At 42.5% G+C, this 17,842-nt stretch overlaps 1 protein-coding gene across 1 annotated transcript; it reads left to right on the top strand.

Annotated features, from left to right (window-relative positions):
* Positions 1 to 1,192: 1,192 nt before the first annotated feature.
* On the top strand, positions 1,193 to 16,941 carry gpx4b (glutathione peroxidase 4b). Its single transcript, XM_086004621.1, has 7 exons — positions 1,193 to 1,325; positions 7,628 to 7,722; positions 11,267 to 11,411; positions 12,039 to 12,190; positions 12,624 to 12,648; positions 12,815 to 12,874; positions 16,619 to 16,941. Exons 1-7 carry the CDS (start codon positions 1,242 to 1,244, stop codon positions 16,649 to 16,651), a joined length of 594 nt encoding a protein of 197 aa, XP_085860747.1. The 5' UTR covers positions 1,193 to 1,241; the 3' UTR covers positions 16,652 to 16,941.
* The last annotated feature ends 901 nt before the right edge of the window (positions 16,942 to 17,842 follow it).

The following is a 17,842-nucleotide window of genomic DNA, read 5'->3' as shown; positions in this document are numbered from 1 at the left end:
ATTTTCCTTGCGTAAAACCACGTTGACTCTGCCTAATCACATTATGATTTTCTAAGTGCCCTGTTAGTTGTTAGGCTATGGCATGCCCCGCCAGAAAAGGTGGTGGCAGCAGAATCCATAAATAGTTTTAAAAGAGAGGTGGAAAAACATTTGGAAAAATAATTAAGAGTACGGGGGAAGGGCAGGGGAATGAGATTGCCCTCTTTTCGTTAGAACCAGTTAACTGTAAATTAACTGTAACTTAATAAAACTTTAACTAAAACTTAACAAATTAAACTAAAATGTGGTTTCCTGGGGTGACGATGCACTCCAGTCCCCGCGGCGCCCACCAGTGTCGGAAGGCCTCAAGTGTGCCGACGGACACCGTGTGCTCCATCTCCAGGGCCACCCGGGTGTGAACATAGCCGCAGAAGAGAGGCAGGCAATCGGGCCGGACGACCCCCTCGACCGCCCGCTGCCTGGACCAGTTAATGGCCACTTTGGCCAGGTCCAGGAGCAGTCCTACGAGGAGGTCCTCCGACCTGCCCGCTCCCCTCCGCACCGGGAGACCGAAGATCAGGAGTGTGGGACTGAAGCGCAACCAAAAATCAAGGAGCAGCCCCTTTAAATAATGGAACAGGGGCTTCAACCTCACACATTGAATATAAACATGGAACACGGACTCCTCTAGGCTGCAGAAAAGGCAGACAGCCTGGGCGGGGAATGAGATTGTGATGTACTCTTTTGGTTGGGTGCACTAAAACAAACTGTAACTAATAAAGCTTTTCAGTGTACTCTTTTTGGTGGGTACATTAACAAATTTGACTGTAAATTAAACAAACTTCAAATGAAAGAGATTGTGATGTAAGGTTTTACAGGAGTAGCTTCACAGCAATAAAAAGCTTTTCGTTTTGCCGGAGAATGGGCGGTGCTTCTGCAATTCTGCTGATGGCGATCCTCTTTTTGTGAACCCATAAATTTAGACAAATAAAAACTGTAAATAAACTATAAAACTGTAAATAAACCAATAAAACTCCAAATAAACCTTACTAATCAAATTAAAATTTGGTTCTCCAGCCCAATTATGCACTCCAGTCCCAGCGGCGCCCACCGGTCACGAAAGTGATCGAGCGTGCCGGCGGACACCACGTGCTCCAGCTCCAGGGCCACCCTGCTGATGGCGATTGGACCAATAGGCTGGTAGCGGAGGCGGATTTAAAGCTCCCTGGCGGTGACTCACTCGCTCGTGTTGTTACAGGGCTATGATCAGCCGCAGTTGCCACTTTATACGGCGAGTGTTTCGCGTGGGTGCAGTGGAAGAGCGGCCGAGGACAGCAGCGACGATGGTGAGTGTTTCACATCAGTGACACATTGTTGCCATGTTCGGATCACGGGGCGGCGGCGGGGAATCATTGTATCGAGTTGCAGAAAAAATTCTATTTATTTTTAGAAGGACAGGGTACATTCAAATCCTCCGCAGTTTGCACTGCGCTCGCTAAGCCTCTCGGGGCTTGTAGTTGTCAGCAACGAAAGAAAAGCAGAAGAGGTTGGGAACACCCGGCAGGGGTCCAGTAGCATGCTTGGGGAGAACCGAGCAGGCAAATCGTGTCTGGTGTGTGGAGCTTTCCTCAACACGCGGCTGTCGGTGTTGGGTCGGGCTGACCTTGGTAAGGAACCCGGGAGAATTCCTCACCCCTGAACCACAAGTCCCACAAAGCACCATCCCAAATCCTGGCGCATTGCTGCATTCTTCCCGTTTCGGGCCTGTTCATGTTGCCAGCCGCCTTCCAAAAGCTTGAGCGTGTTTAATGGGATTTACACTCCTTTTTCAGCCCAGTGGGTGTTTAAAAACTGCAGCATTTGTTAACCTGACTGATGGAGTCCGAGTTCCACCACGCTTCAAAGTCTGATTGTACCAGGTTTAATAATTGTCGGTCACTTCCCTTTTAACCGCAGTATATACTGGAGGTTTTTGATCCGGGAGACCCCATGACCATCATTGGAACAAAGCCTCATTTCATTCCTATATTAAAGCTCTTGTTAGTTTCGAACAGCAGAAGTTCGCTATCCTGGGAGCGAGCTGAGCGCGAGTCGATGATGAAATTAACAGGAAAGACCATTTGCTTTGCGTTCAGCAGTGCTGGACTTGCGGTCAAATGCAACTCCTGGTCCAACGGAATAGTAGATTAATGGACAAATGTATAACTGCGATATTGCAACATGTAAACCAGGCTGCCTTCTCCACACCACCCAGCCTGTGCAGCCTCCCTTGCAATACCAGGCAGTTGAGATGTGCATGTATAATGGCGTTTCAGATTCCTTGTAAATTTGAATGCGTGTTGCGGTGCCGTAGCTCATCCAGGACATTCCCTCATCATGTGAAATGGGGACCAAAGTGCATCTGTTAGTATTTTGGTAATTATCTTGCAATCTTTATTGTGGTCAGGAAATGGTTCTGATTGGCTAACTCCACGCCACTGTTGTATCGTGTGACCTGATTGGAATTGTGATTTTTTTTTAATGACAATTTCATGGGAGAGTGAAATGAGCAAAAGATACTCGCTGCTACTGTGCAAGCTGATGAGAGTTTTCTTGTACTATTTGAAACCACTTTTGTCAAATATTTTGCCCTCCACAAACTTCATTGAGAGCCACTGTACCATCGAGTGATGAGGTGTGAATCTATGTCGATACATGTTTCAGTTCACAGTTCAAGTATGCCACACTGTAGTTGTTGACTCTAGGAGAGAGGATGAAATGTAGGGACTGAGATTTTGTCCTTCAATTCTAATGTTTTTTCACTTGCTTTTGATACTGGGGTAGCAGCCCCTCTTTTTTTTGTCCAGTTTGAGAACAGCAGTGAGTTCAGGCCTGGTGACTAACTGTAGTGGGTGGATCATGAATATAGGATTAGAGACATGGTAGCAGTAGGTCTGTAACTGTAAAGGAAATGAGCTATAACTGACCCTTGGGCAGTTTGCATACAACAGCTTTAAAGATTCAGGTAGACCTATTTCACCAGTCCAGTCATGTTTGTTTTATTTTCATGCAAGGGGGTGGTGGAAATGAACACGCCTGAACCTTTTTATATATAACCTGTTCATGGGATGTGGGTGCTAATGGCAAGGTTACAGTTAGTGTCCTGTCCTAGTTGTCCTGAGGGTGATGGGCTACCACATTGAACCAAGGCAGTCCTTGTGCTCTTGGTGCTCCCACACTTGCGTAGAGAATTCCAAGATTTCGGCCCAGTGACAATGTAGGAACAGTTATGCATGACTCAAGTCGGGATAGTGCGTGACCTGAAGGTGATGGTGTTCTCGCTATTCTTGGTATGTTTGGTTGGAGGTGCTGTTGAAGCAAGGTTAGTGAGATGCTATAGTGCTGTGACCGTGGTGGAGGCGGTGGCTATTGAGTCCAATGGTAGTCATGCCAGTCAAATGAACAGCTTCATTCTAAATAATGAGCTGCTTGTGTTGTGGCTGAACCTGTCCAGGCAAGTGGTGAGTTTTCCATCACACTCCTGACTTGAGCCTTGTAGATGTTTGGTGAGGCATTCGGGGGTTAAGATGGGAGACGCGTGCTGCAGCGACCCAGCCTTTACCCCAATCTTGTAGCCACAATGATGTCACCGACGAGAAGCTTAACTAGATCAGGGACATCAACAAATGTCAGGGGTCAATGGTTGAGCTTCTCGTTTGGAAACGGTTATTCGTTGGCACTTGTGTGGTGGGAATATTACCTGCCACTTGTCAGTCCAATGGTGGATGTCCTACCAAGTGCTGCTGTAGGCTGGGATGGGCTGTTTCTTTTATTGAAGCTGAACACTGGAATAGTCCCACTCCTCACTTCAGGAATCATTTGAAAGCAACCAGAAGAGGGAACTCTGGCTTGCAAGCCTTGCAATAGCCTGATATTGAGCCATAGGAGAACTCTTTTGGGTGTCTTATTAGTGCCATACACACACATTTCACGTATGTAAACATCTATGGGAGTTGTTTAATCTTGCCCACTCGGTATTGATTTTTAAACCTTCGGCCACTGGATTCAATCAGTTTTATTGACTTAAACCTAAATGTTCCTACCAATTACAAGCAACACTCTACATACAGGTATGAACAGTGCAACATCAGTATCTGTCTAGGACACAAGTGATCAGTCTTCCTATCAATGGCACTGGTGTCATGAATCGCCCAGAGTTCAGCCTGACTTGGGTGCTTGATTTATTTGAGTTTTTCTGCATGTCATGCACAATTATCTGCCCCTTTTTTTTTTGCACCCGATACAGTCTTATTCTTTAGTGTGTTGATGTTTGTTCCAATTCTTGTCTGGAATTCTGTGCACTGGGTCTGGAGGTATGAAGATCTCGCTCACCAGAACAGTGGGTCCTTACAACCACAAGGCCAGCTTGTTACAAGGTGCATTAATTGAGAAGTTGTAGAAAAAAGACCTTGTGTTGATAACACACCAGACATCTCCTCCTTCCCCCCCCCCCCCCCCCCCCCCCAAATCTTGTGTAAGCTGCTGGGTTGACAGTTTCAAACTGCTTCACTACCAGTTTTTTTTTTAGTAAAGGCAGTAAATGCATTTCTCATGACATTGCTTTGACATTTCAATCCTGTTTTGACTTGTTTTTCCAATCCTTTCTATTTCTGAATCAAAATATGGCACGGTTGACTGGTAAAAAGGCATTTACAAACTACCTGATCACATGCTGGTATTTATGGGACTGTGACAGATTTTGTTTGTTTCAGAAAGGAGACTTTTGAGTTTTTTTGCTAGGAAAGTTGGGTGATTCAGTGATTCTTGACTTTGTTCTCATGAGACTCCAGATTCAGTATTATTTGGATTATTTTCATGCAAGGCAGATTGTAGATAGTCTAGGGTCTGCTCCATACCAGCACAAGTAGATCTTCTAGAACAATATTATTTTGTGCATGTTCCTTTTTTAGTAAACTATATAGAGCTAAACTTTGGGCTGTCAATTTGTTTGATATATGCTTTAAAATCAATTACCAGACTTTTTTTTTGTAGTCTTTTTCCAATTTCCCCAGAGGCACTAACACACTGGTATTTTGTCAGTGTCCATTCTCTGTCAGCAGGGTATCAGCTCTTAATCTTATCCCTGTTCGCACGCTCCCAGCAGGTATAACGGATAGTCTTCTAGAGAAGGAACTCTGGCTTCACCCTTGGAAGTGGGGGACAGCTCTGAGGCCCTGGCTGAGATCTGCCATCAGTTTGATATGAAATGTCTGCAAATTGTAGGGGGTGGGTAGCCCAAGAATTATGAATATCATCTGCTTTGCTCTTCTTGATGAGCACCATTTTGAATCATCTCAAACACACATGCAACCCTAATGCCAGACTTGTTCCACTGATGATCAAAATCTGCTTTTCAATGTTCACGAATAAGCTTGCAGACAATTTGGTATTAAACTCAAAGTCGTCTAGCTGTATAGCATATCCATGTTGCTTACTGTGGCATCTGATGTAGTTGGAACACATCTCTAAAGTTTGCATTTCATGCACTTTTTTTTTTATTTGGGTGTCACCATTCTGACATGGTCACGCCTGTAGCTGCACACTTCAACTACTAGATGAAGCATTAGAAGCTGCAGATCCCCATACCTATAGATAGAGCATCACCAATGCATTCCAAGGGAAAGTCACTTTGTGCTGACCTGTGGGCAATGTCACAGGTGATCAGCTAGTTTTACATTAATTGGTTTGTTGCATAGTAACCCAGCTACTCTAATTAATTAGTAACTGCTCCTATCTAAATCCAGCTTTGGGGAACAGAGTTGATTATTGGGTAATATAAATACTGAGTTTCAGTCTTTTATCTAAATGTGTCCTTCAGTAACCCTTGCTGTACAGATGGACTTTTGGTACCATGTTAATGTGTTGTATGATGCATTGTCCCAAAAGTTAAATCTTAAACTTTGTTTTTAAACTGTCTCCATCTAACTTAATTATAGCCGTCTAATTATAATGGCTTATTACTTGAACTCCTTTTTTGAAGTTGCTACTTGTGTCAGTAGCTGACTGTTTTGAAGCTGGTTCAGTGTTGCTTTAGTTTCCCTCATGATGACCTGGAGTCTAAATTACTGAAATGATTAAAGATGCCAATTGCAGTAAACCACTTGGCAATATTGACTGAAGACTTCATCCAAGATCCTTTGACATGAGGTTTTCCTTCACATCTCAAATGTATGCGGGCTGAAATGCTGATTTGCCATCTTGCTGCTTGCCATGGTCTGAAAACTTCAAGATCTAGATTTAAATATGCAATGTAAGAGTTGCACATTGATTGATTGGGTGCTCTATCTTGCTAGGGCAGTGCTACCTTCCCTTTTGGTTTGTACCCTGTGATTGACCAGGATCAAGAAGAGTGGTCAGTAGCTCAAATCCCTATACTGAATGAAACTCAAATTATTGTAAGGCTTGCTCTGCATATCTCTGACGGAGGTGGTTACCTTAATGGCAGCTGAGCACACACGGCTCAATTCTCTGCTGAATCAGTTGATCTTAGTCAGGGCGACAGGGATGCTGCAATTTAGCTAGGGTAGTGACTGGGCTTGGCTGTGATATCCCACAGGCACTTGTACATAAAGGATGGCAAGATGGACAAAGTTGTGTGGAGAGTCTCTGCTGACAGACCCATAATCTAGAAGGAGAAATAACTGAGCCACAGTGACTTTAAAGATTGCCTCTTTTTGAATCATATTCAAACCTGAAGTAGTCCATGAGTAGGAGGTTAGTGGTGCAATTTCTTGCATAAAATCCTTTTTTAAAGAACTAAATGATTTATTGTGGCTGCTCAGATGGGAGTTAACTGCTGAATTGGGTTTTGATTTGCTAGTCTAGTGACTAGGAGTCTTTGTGCTGAAAGGTTGGAAATGCAGATGTAAGTTGGGTTTCCTTCAAAAAGCTGTTGTGACTATCTGGTGAATGGGATTGAATTAGTACTACATTCACACGTAAGGAATTTGCTGTCTAAAATGTAAAACTGAATTTTAGTAGGGATTAAATGGGATTTGATTTTTAAGCAGAAGTCTGTTGACTGCTTTGACCAGCCTGGAACTGTTGGAATGTCTGTTGGCTAATGGTGGATCATAATTAATCCATCGATGTATTGGTGCCCTGTTCAACCAATTAACACTAAGGCTAAAATTATAACTAGTCTTCCCTAAATCAACTAGCTTGCCTAAACAGTGCATCCTCTGTCAAAATGCATGAAGTGCATTTGGGCTGTAGACCAAGGATGAGTATTTCTGCATGAGGCTTTGGACTGCAAAATGCCTTCAGCATTTAAGTGAAATATCTTTTTTAAACTGAATTTTTTTTATAGTTCCTAATAATTCTGCATCAAATGATAAAGAATAATTCTATTTTTGAACAATTTTTTTTACATTTAGCACCTCACTATCTGTTTACAACTTGCAAAGTGACTGCCATGAACAAACTGGATCCAACTGGCTGCTGAATTATAATATACAATGCTTGGAGTGTCCCTAAATTCTTGTGTTCTAACTGATGTATCCATTATTGATGTTCACAAATTCTTCTCTTGGAAGCTGCTGTTTAAAATTTAGCAAACAGATGGTTTGGATGTATTGGACATGTCTTCATACTCTACAATCTCTTTCAGAGTGCACAACCAGCAGACTGGCATAAGGCCACATCCATTTTTGAGTTTGATGCCAAGGACATAGATGGCAATGAGGTCTCTCTGGAAAAATACAAGTGAGTAGATAAGCATTTTGCTCTGGCTCAATCCCAATCACTAGATAACTGCTTCTAATAAAGCTTGCTTACATTTAAATTTCCAATCTCTCCACAAAGACTCTTGGGCACTAGGCTTTCCATTGTAGCAAATGAAAGAGCAAAACCCAATTCAACTGTCTTCTCCCATCTGAAACAGTTGCCACAATAAATCTTTCATAAAATCCCACAAAGAACTAAATGACAGTCCAACTCCTGGACTATTTCAGTCAACTCACCAGGCTCAAATATGATTGGAAGAGGCATTCTTTTTAAAGTCACCATGGCTCAGTTGTTTTTCCTCATGTCCCCTTGAAGTCAAACTCACTCTGGAGTATGGTTCTTCAGGTAGAGACTCTCCACTACTTTGCCCATCTCTCCACCCTTTATGTATGAATGTAGACATTTGCTGCTATTTACTTATGGGACAGCACAGCCAAGTTCCATCACTACCCTAGCTCACTTGTAGCATCCCTGTCCCCCCTGGGGTGTATTCCATCACACTCCTTACTTGTGCCTTGTAGATGGTGGAAAGGCTTTGGGGAGTTAGGTGGTGAGACATGCGCCACAGAATACCCAGCCTCTGACCTCCTTGTTGCCACAGTATTTGTGGCTGGTCCAGTTTAGTTTCTGGTCAATGGTGACCCTTGGGATGTTGGTGGGAGATTTGGCAATGGTAATGCTGTTGAATGTAAAGGGGCAGTGGTTAGACGCTTGCTTGTTGGAGATGATCATTGCCTGTTACTTGTGTGGCATGAATGTTGCCTGCCACTTACCAGCCCAAGCCTGAATGTCGTCCAGGTCTTGCTGCATGTGGGCATGATTGCTTCATTATCTGAGGAGTTGTGAATGGCACTGAACACTCTGCAGTCATCAGCGAACCTCCCCACTTAAGCAGCTGAAGATGGTTGGGTCTAGGACATTGCTGCAGGAGTTCCTCAGGGCAATGTCCTGGGGCTGTGATGATTGACCTCCAATCACTAGAACCATCTTCCTTTGTGTGCTAGGTATGACTCCAGCCAATGGCTAGGTTCCCTTTCTTTCTCCTTCAGGAACGCACTGCCTGAAGGGGTGGTGGAAGCAGATTCTATAGTAGCTATTAAAAGGGAATTGGATTTATACTTGAAAAGGAAATATTTGCAGGGCTATGGAGCAGGGGACAGGACTAATTGGAGCACTCTTTCAAAGAGCAGGCGCGATTGGTGGCCTCCTGTAAGATACTGTGGTGTAATTAAGGGTTACTTTTTTTACTGCCTATGCACAAATGCATTGAGAAAATGAACACTAATGAGTTTAAAAAGACAGTGGTTAAATTGGGCATTGCAATTAGATATTGCCACTTAATGTTTGGTTTTTCAGACTATTCTAACTTGGTGTCTCCTTCCTTTCCTCTAGTAGCAACAACCCAAAATTAAAAAACAAACTTGTGTTCTGTGTGACATTCTAACTGACTGAACTGAATAATTAGTCTGTAGCAATGACGAAATAGTGCGTCTTGATTTAGAAAACCACGTAATCGAACATCCACTACAAGCCCACTGACTCCCACAGCTACCTGAACTACACTTCCTCCCAACCCGCTTCCTGTAAGGACTCTATTCCATTCTCCCAGTTTCTCCGTCTGCCGCATCTGTTCTGATGGTGCCACCTTCCATACCAGTGCTTCTGATGTCTTCCTTTTTCCTCAACCGAGGATTCTCCTCTACTGTAGTTGGCATGGCCCTCGACTGTCTGTTCCATTTCCCGCACTTCTGCTCTCACCCCTTCTCCCTCCCAGAACCACAATAGGGTCCCTCTTGTCCTTGCCTTTCACCCCACCAGCCTCCACATTCAACAGATCATTTTCCACCACCTCCATCATGATCCCACTACCAAACACATCCTCCCCTTTTTGGCATTCCAAAGGGACCACTCCCTCTAACACCCTGGTCCACTCCTCAATAAGCCCCTCCCCCACAGCACCTTCCCATGCAAGCGCAGGAGATGCAACACCTGCCCTACCTCCTCCCTTCCCACTGTCCAGGGCCCCAAACACCCCTTCCAAGTTGAAGTGATTTGCTTCTACTTCTTGCAATTTAGTATACTGTATTCGCTGCTCACTGGTCTCTTACATTGGAGACCAAACCTAGATTGGGTGACTGCTTTGCAGAACACCTTCCGGTCACTTGTCACTTTAATTCTCTGCTCCACTCCCACTCTGACCTCAGCCTCGTACACTGTTCCAATGGAGCTCAACGTAAGCTTGAGGAACAGTGCCTCATCTTTTGATTAGGCACGTTACAGCCTTCTGGACTCCACATTGAGTTCCACAATTTCAGACTATAACCCCCGCCCCCATTTTTTTCAGGCAGCAGCTGTTAATTTTGCTGCCTCCATTTGCAACATTTAATCTCTCCTGCCTTCCATCCTAACACTGTGTCCCTTTTGTTCCTTACACTCTTTTCCCCTGCCTCTGCACCTGCTTAACCTGTTGCATCCCTAACTTTTTCCAGTTCTGACAGGGTCACAGTCCTGAAACATTAACTTTCTCTCTCCATGGATGCTGCCTGGCCTGCTGAGTGTTTCCAGCATTTTCTGTTAATCAGCTTGCTTGCTGCCTTTTCTTTCTGTCTCTGACGCTACCAATGCAGAAGCCGATACAACTGGTTTCCGTCTAGATGTTTGTGCTGAAAGATCTATGAATCTGAACTAGTGGTGCTGAGCTGAGTTTTTTCACTTTGTTTGAACGTTTCAAACTGAGTTAGTTCAGTGTCAGCTGACTGGTTTATGCCAATTCAAAATCTTGTGACAGGATGTTGAACAAGTTTTTAAATAAGGAACTGTCATAAGGGAAACCTGGTCAGTGGTGTTCAATATTGCTAGCTCCCAGGGAGCCCAAAAATTGGTTGAAGGTGATTCTGGCAAGATGGGATTTCAAGTCTAAAGCATGGGAATTTCATCTGCCTTTATAAACTGAGATGGTAAAGCTTTAGACCACCAGTTTCCAGCTTTAATGTTGGTATCTGAATTAATGCACTAGGACAGAAGTGTTTTCACCAATCTCAACCAAGGTTTGAAAACCTTGATCACCTTGTGTAGTTAGTTGGGATCCAAGGCTGTTTTGGCTTTTTTTTAGTTAGTTGGATTTCAAAAACTGCTCCTTGGTGAACAAAGGGAATATATTTTGTTTTGGCAAGACTGAGAAATACTGAGTTTTAGCACAGTAAATTCCTCTAACATTGTATTTGTCTAGAGTGCAAAATTGCAGTTTTGTTTAGTCTGATGCAATTCCCAGCTATTAAAGCCTCCCCCTGCCCTTTGTACCTTGATATCTTTGATGTACCTTGATGCCTTTGATGCAATACAAGTATAACCAAGCTTTTTTATTTTGTGCTGTGCAAGTACTAGTAATTGCCCTGATGTGGTTATGCTTTCAGTGCATGCATCTGTTAATATGCCCTGTGGTGGTGGTCTCCCCCCCCCCCCCCCCCCCCCCCCGACACACAAACAAATCAGCAGCAGTCTTTTGAATCTTTTTGTTTTTTAGGGGATTTGTCTCCATTATCACAAACGTGGCCTCCAAATGAGGAAAGACTTCCGTAAACTACACTCAGCTTGCTCACATGTATACCCAGTATGCTGACCAAGGTTTACGGATTTTGGGTTTCCCCTGCAATCAGTTTGGCAAGCAGGTAAGCTTTGGGGAAAATGCAGAAAGTTGAACATGCAATGTATGTGGATTTCCATCCTGTGTGTATTAATGATTGAGTTGGGAGTTTCCTGATGGGTAGTCCCAATGAAGGATAAGTTTCAGTGACTTGCTGTCCTTCCATAACTTTTAAGCCAGGTGAAAAGAAAGTGTCTCCATTCAGAAATCTTGACTTTCCATCTTTCACAAATAATCTCTTATTCTTGCATAGTTTAAAATACTGTACCAACAACTATTTAAATTTGGTCCAGAATTTTAGGAAGTTAGGATTTGTAAGTTGTCATTACATTTCTGATTTGAACCTAGTTCAAACTGAATGAACTATTTTTAAAATCATAAGTGGCGTAGTCTTGAGTAGTTAATTTCTAAACACTAAAGAAATTTGTCATCCTTTTTTGCTTCCCCCCCCCCCCCCCCTCCCCTGGTCAGTGCTAGCATGTTGTCCACATACAAGTTGCACTCCAACAAATCCTTGATGTAAATCTTTAGTTACTGAATTTCAACTCTTATATTTCAGACACTACTGCAGTCTGATGTATAGAAAGTTGAATTGAATTCAGATTTTCTAGTTTGAATTAATACATCTTGAAATGCTGTCATTTATTTCCAGGAGCCTGGAAATGAGGAACTAATTAAAGAGTTTGCAAAAGGTTACAATGTAAAGTTCGACATGTACAGTAAAATCGATGTAAATGGGGATAATGCCCACCCTCTCTGGAAATGGATGAAAGAGCAGCCCAAAGGGAAAGGGCTCTTGGGAAAGTAAGTATAAATCAATAAGTAACTACCCAATTTGAATGAGGAATGGAATGTTTTTAATAAGTGTGGCATCTTTCTTGAATGGGAGGTTGACAAGATTAGAATGATTATCTGTTTGCTCCCCTCCCCCACCCTAGTGTTTCAGTTCTAGAGACTGATGGCAACTCCTGAAGTGGTTATGGACACTTTCAACCCAAGGTGTGGTGGTACCTTAAAATTGACATGGTGTGCTTAAGAAGCTAAATCACTAAATCTCCCTGGTTTGAAGAGTGTTAAGCCCCTTAAAGGTGTACTACCCAGTTCACTTGATGATTAAACTTCCATCAGTTTGTCAGGATAATTGAATAAACATGTTCAATGTGGAATTGTCACAACTCTCATAACCTCTGCATGATGTGTCTTCAAGGAAATCTAAAGCTTTCACTTTCTCTTACAGTGCCATTAAGTGGAACTTCACCAAGGTATGGCAGCTAGTTGCTCTAATATCCAGCATGTACATATTTCTACAGAACTTGAAATAAAAATTCAAAACTGGAATGGTTTTTACATTATTTATGCTTTCAAGACTTAACATATGATGATCCCAAGTGACTTGCTAACATTTCCCCCCCCCCCCCTCTTTTCTAGTTTCTGATTAACAAGGAGGGTCAGGTTGTCAAGAGGTATTCTCCCATGGATGACCCTGTGGTAAGTAAATTGAAACCAACCTCTTCATGTGAACTGTATTCATGCAACTTTAGGATAGGTAGTCAATATACCATCGACAGACCATCTGTACAGCTGGAAGTCTTTGGTTTGAAGTTGCTACCAAATTGAAGCCTACTTTGCTTGAAGTCTTGTACCAGCACTCTGTTTTGAAATGGCTACATTTGTGTAGTCCCACACTAGTGTTCCAGATTACTTTCAGCAAGCTTTTTTTGTTTCCACATGAAGTATATTGTCCAGTATTGGTTTTTGACTGATAGATGCTCATGCAAAAGTTAAAATCCAAGTATTATTTCTAGTGGTCTCAAAATGACTTTGTTGCATAAATGTGTCTGGTGCAAAGAATGTCTAATTCAATCCAGTGTAATAATTGAAAGTGAGTTGCAGCAGCTGACTTGGTTTCTGTTCACCACCTAGTGCAGCATAATCCATGTCTATGGCTAAAGTCATTTGAAATAGAATACTTATTCCTTTTGGGGAATTTGAAGGTGTATAATGACATGCTGTGCTACTGTTGTCTTTATGAACTCTTTATCCACAAACACTTTAAGTTCCAGCTATTATATTGGGATGGGGTTTCTCCTTGTGCCTCCCCCCCCACCCCCACCCCTGCTGGAAAGTACTGATGTATGGTTTCATGGGCACTGGTCAACCTCCTGGGAGCGTGCCCAAATGGTTATTCATGTGGGAGCTCCTGGCAGGCTAGTTGATTGGCTGCATCACTTCTCTGACCCTTTCCAGCAGGAACTGTTGTGTAGTGAGTGGAGGAATTCTAGTATGTGGGTTTTCTCTTACTCCTTTCCCTTTTTAAATTCCACCCCTTTTTTTTAGCCAAAGAGCATTGATGCCAGTTGTTGTCACTAGGGTAACACCTGAGAGGCTATCGGCACAGACCATAAATTGGACCTAGAGCCTCTTAATTAGTCTGGATCAGCTACACTGCCAAGTGAGCCGTCAGGGGTTTGTATTGAATAGACTTATGGATTATGAAAAGTTCCTGTTCTTTTACCACTTTAGACCCCTTCTGATGTTGCATATGTTCAGAGTGACAATCAAACTGACTTTTTTTTGTCCATACCCAATTATCAGTTTTGGGGAGGGTTTTTTCCTTGAATTTTTGCAGTTAAAATGACTTCTGATATGCAAGCATAATTGAATGTGGAAACTAAGAGCAAAACTAATTTTCTGGTGTGACTGTTTTCGGAGACACTTTCCCATTGGGGTTGTTGAGGACTTCAGATTGCAAGTAATGAGGGTAGCTCGGTGTTCCTGTGTCCATGGGTTTCTGAATTCGCTGTAACTAACACGCTTCTATGGTGTTTCCTTGCGGAGTAAGCTCCTGCATTTGAAATTTTCTACTGATGCATCCCAGAGATGCTTTAGTGGTCTGTTAGAAGGTATCGTAGTTTTGGCTTTGTATCCGGAGTCTCAAATCTTTTGAGCAACTCAGTGCAGTGAGACAAAGACCAGCAGGCAAGGCAACAAAAGAATTGACACACGGAGCAGAAAACCGAGTAACTAGAGAACAGACACCGGACTAAAAATCAAGTAAAGGAAAATGGTACTTGGCTTGCGATCTAGATGAACATCTCTACATTCTCATTATAATTATAAAATGCAAGATTTCCCTCCCCGGATGGAGTGACTTGAGTTTGCTCCACCCAGACACTAATCCTAATTCTTCAGAATGGGGATATTGTCAATCCAAAGATGTTAATATCTTTGGAGAGAGCACCAGTTAACATTGCTTTTTAGGTCTAGTTTGAGTCAATGTATACCAGCCCCATCTATTGTAGCTCCTTTTTAGTTTTTCTACTGCTGCCCTTTTGTTAGTTTTCAGAATTTGTATTGAGGTTTTATAAATGGCATGCAGCTGCTTTCCTATTGGTGCAGGAAGCATTTCATATCTCCATACTGACTGGTAACAGTGGGCTGTATTTTGCAACCCCCCACGGGTGCGTAGGGGCCGCACAAGTTCTGGGTTTAGGCATACGAAGCGCATGTGCTGAAACCCAGCACCTGCGATCTGTCAAGATTTCTCAAATCCTCTGCATCCCCAGGAGATGGGCCTCTGCGGGTGGAGAGTTGTGCTATTTGCACAACCTCCACCCGCTGAATGCCCGTGAAATTATTGTGCCTGGTAAAAGCAGGTGTAAGGCCTACTTTTACCAGCATAAGAGTTTTAATAAATAGAAAAAAAAAATGTTATCACTCATTTATAAATTAAAAATACTCTTCAAAAGGGAAGTTTCTTTTTAGCCCTGTAAAAACATTAACTACTTTCAAAAAATTAGTTTTGTTTAATTAAAATGCTATTTAAATATTTTTTTTAAAAATCATTAAATTATTTAATGTGTTTTTTAGGTGATCCCCAGTCATACTTATGACAGTTCTGAATGTACAGGACTGTCATAAGTATGAATGGGGATTCCCTTTTTTATGGAGATATGATCCCAGGAGCACCTACGAACTGCGCGCATGCCCCCCCCCCCCCCTCCTGGGATACGTGGGGCTCTGCCTGTGGACCCAGAGGCCCAGGATCGCAAGCCTCCATACCTCCCCTGGGCCACCAGGTACTTAAACATTTTGCAGGTCGGAGGCATCCACCTGTGGGAAGCCTCCGCTCTCAAATGTTGGCCCAGTATTTTCAGTCACCCTGGTCACACATGGCTGAATAAAATTCTAATTGGGAGGAGGTGTTGAGTTGAGGATGTATTGAATGAATGCATTTCATTTCATTTTTAAAGTATCTTGTTTGTACTGATTTTTGGTTTGACTCTGAAAAGCCAGTATTTGCTTGCAGCTGACTGGAACCTTTTTTTAAAACAAAATTTAAAATTGTTTGCCCAATTCTATGTCCATGGCTTCCTCCTCATGCCCTTTTATCAATATCATCTGCACATAGTCAGTCTCCACACAGATCCCAATTTTGATGTCTAACTGGCCTCTCTGCTGTTGGACTGCCAGACTTTGATGGATTTTTGCTTTCACCAGCTTAACATGGGAAGACCCAAAGCCATTGTCTCTAGCCTGGCCACAAACTTTGTTTCCTCACCACTGCTGCAGGATGAACCAGACTATTTGCATCCTATTTGACCCTGATTTAAATTTTACATGCCATAACCTCCACCAACATTGCCTCCTTATGTCTCCTATTTGCCTGTCTCAGTCCATCTGCTAAAACCCTCACATGCCTTTATTACCCTCCAGACTTGGATTTTTTTTACTCCAATGCTCTTTGCTAATCGCTCATCCTGACAACTGTCATCATTCATGCATAACCCATAGATTACTAGGTCTTTAATCACAAAATGGATTATACTGCTGGAAAAAGTTTGGGAGGGTGGGGTCAGCATTGCAGCTGTTTTTTTTAAATGGTCTGGGTTGGACTGCAGAGCTGCAATTGTAACTATAGTTTGTAATAGGCTTTTAAAGAAGCCCTTCCATCTGGTGGAATCTTTCAGGTTAGTAAATGGAAGCCTGTGCTGACTGGTATGATTACAGCTGACCTCCACATTTTTATATTAAAAAAAAGTACATCTCTTAATCTTGCAGAAGTGCTTCCCTGTTGGAGGTTGTCTCGAAATACAGTTGCAGGCACCGTTGTAGCCTGCTAATGACCACTGACCCTTAATCCAGTCCTAGGTCATGAATAAGAAGTGATGTCAAGCAATAGGTTGTAATCATAAGTATTTGACATTTACAGTTTGTCTTTATTTCAAACAGGTGATTGAAAAGGATCTTCCAAAATACCTATAAATGACCAACAGCTGGTGGAAATCAAACTCAAGCTACTGAATTTATCAGTTTTTCAGTCTAGGCCAATGATGGTCTGCTTTTAAACCTGTTGACGCATGGAAAAGTGGACCTGACAAATGTGATGTGCATACCTGGAGGAAATTCTGATGTAATATATTGTTTGCTTGAGTTTCTTGGCAGATCTTTGCTGTATATTCCATTAACTTGCTTGTAATACTAAATTGTATAGAATAACTGGACTGTTTTGTTGAATTCCTTTTTTATGGCAATTAAAAACCATTTCCCATCAACTGGCTTTGGGTTTGATGCTTATTGTCTTGACCATGAAACTGAAAGTGGTAGTTCAGACAGCTTTCCCCTCAATTGGAAACCCTAATATTCCTCCCTTTCCTGCAACTCCATGTTTGAAGCTCTTGCATAGTGCTTCTGTGGAAATTTAAATGTACTCCTTCCAGAATGCAGCTGAAGTTAGTTATTTAACTGAACTGTTTTTAAACCGTGTTTGTGCCTTTCTGATCTGTCTTTCTTTCCAAGTACCTGCTCTACCCTCGTGTTCAAGTTTTCTTTTCCCAGCATGAGTGTGACTTGCATAATTACAAAGTTGAACTTTCTCATTTCTGAGTGGCTGTCTCTGCAGTAATGTTAAGCACTCCATTTCCTAAATCATGTGACAAACTCTTAATTATGAATTGCTATTTTTTTGGGTTTACATGAAGTGGCTTTATTTAATCTCTAACAAGTCACAGCTCTTTACAAAACTTAAAAAAAAAAAAAAAAATCCTACCCATTATCACCACCATCACTTGGTGCCCAACACAACCACCATGCAATGCAGTCCCTACAGCTGCCAAGCAAAGGTAAGTGCCCAAAAATCAAACTCCTTCCCACAGAGATAGGAGTCACTATCTCCCCCATCCAATAAACATTGTGATTAGAGATGTGAAAACTTCTCTTCCCTTCAACTGGATGGTAACACAGGTTCAGCAACTTGCCTGTTGAAGCTCTTCCTGGAGTGGGATTAGGCTCAGATGCTCCTTGAACACTGGCACAGTTTCAGGTGTAACTCACGGCACAGCTGCCAAGTGTCATTTTTTTCCCTCCCCTCTGCTGTTTGTGTGGATCCCAGTTTGAGAACCACCGAATTATTCTTCCATTATCCAAATAGGGAGGGCTGCTGTCATAGCCGATTAG

The sequence above is a fragment of the Somniosus microcephalus genome, chromosome 13 (genome assembly GCF_052327205.1).
Source record: "Somniosus microcephalus isolate GS21.2 chromosome 13, FLI_Smic_1.0, whole genome shotgun sequence".
NCBI classification, from domain to species: domain Eukaryota; kingdom Metazoa; phylum Chordata; class Chondrichthyes; order Squaliformes; family Somniosidae; genus Somniosus; species Somniosus microcephalus.
Note: the sequence above shows the minus strand (reverse complement) of the source record. Positions and strands in the feature narration are given on the sequence as shown.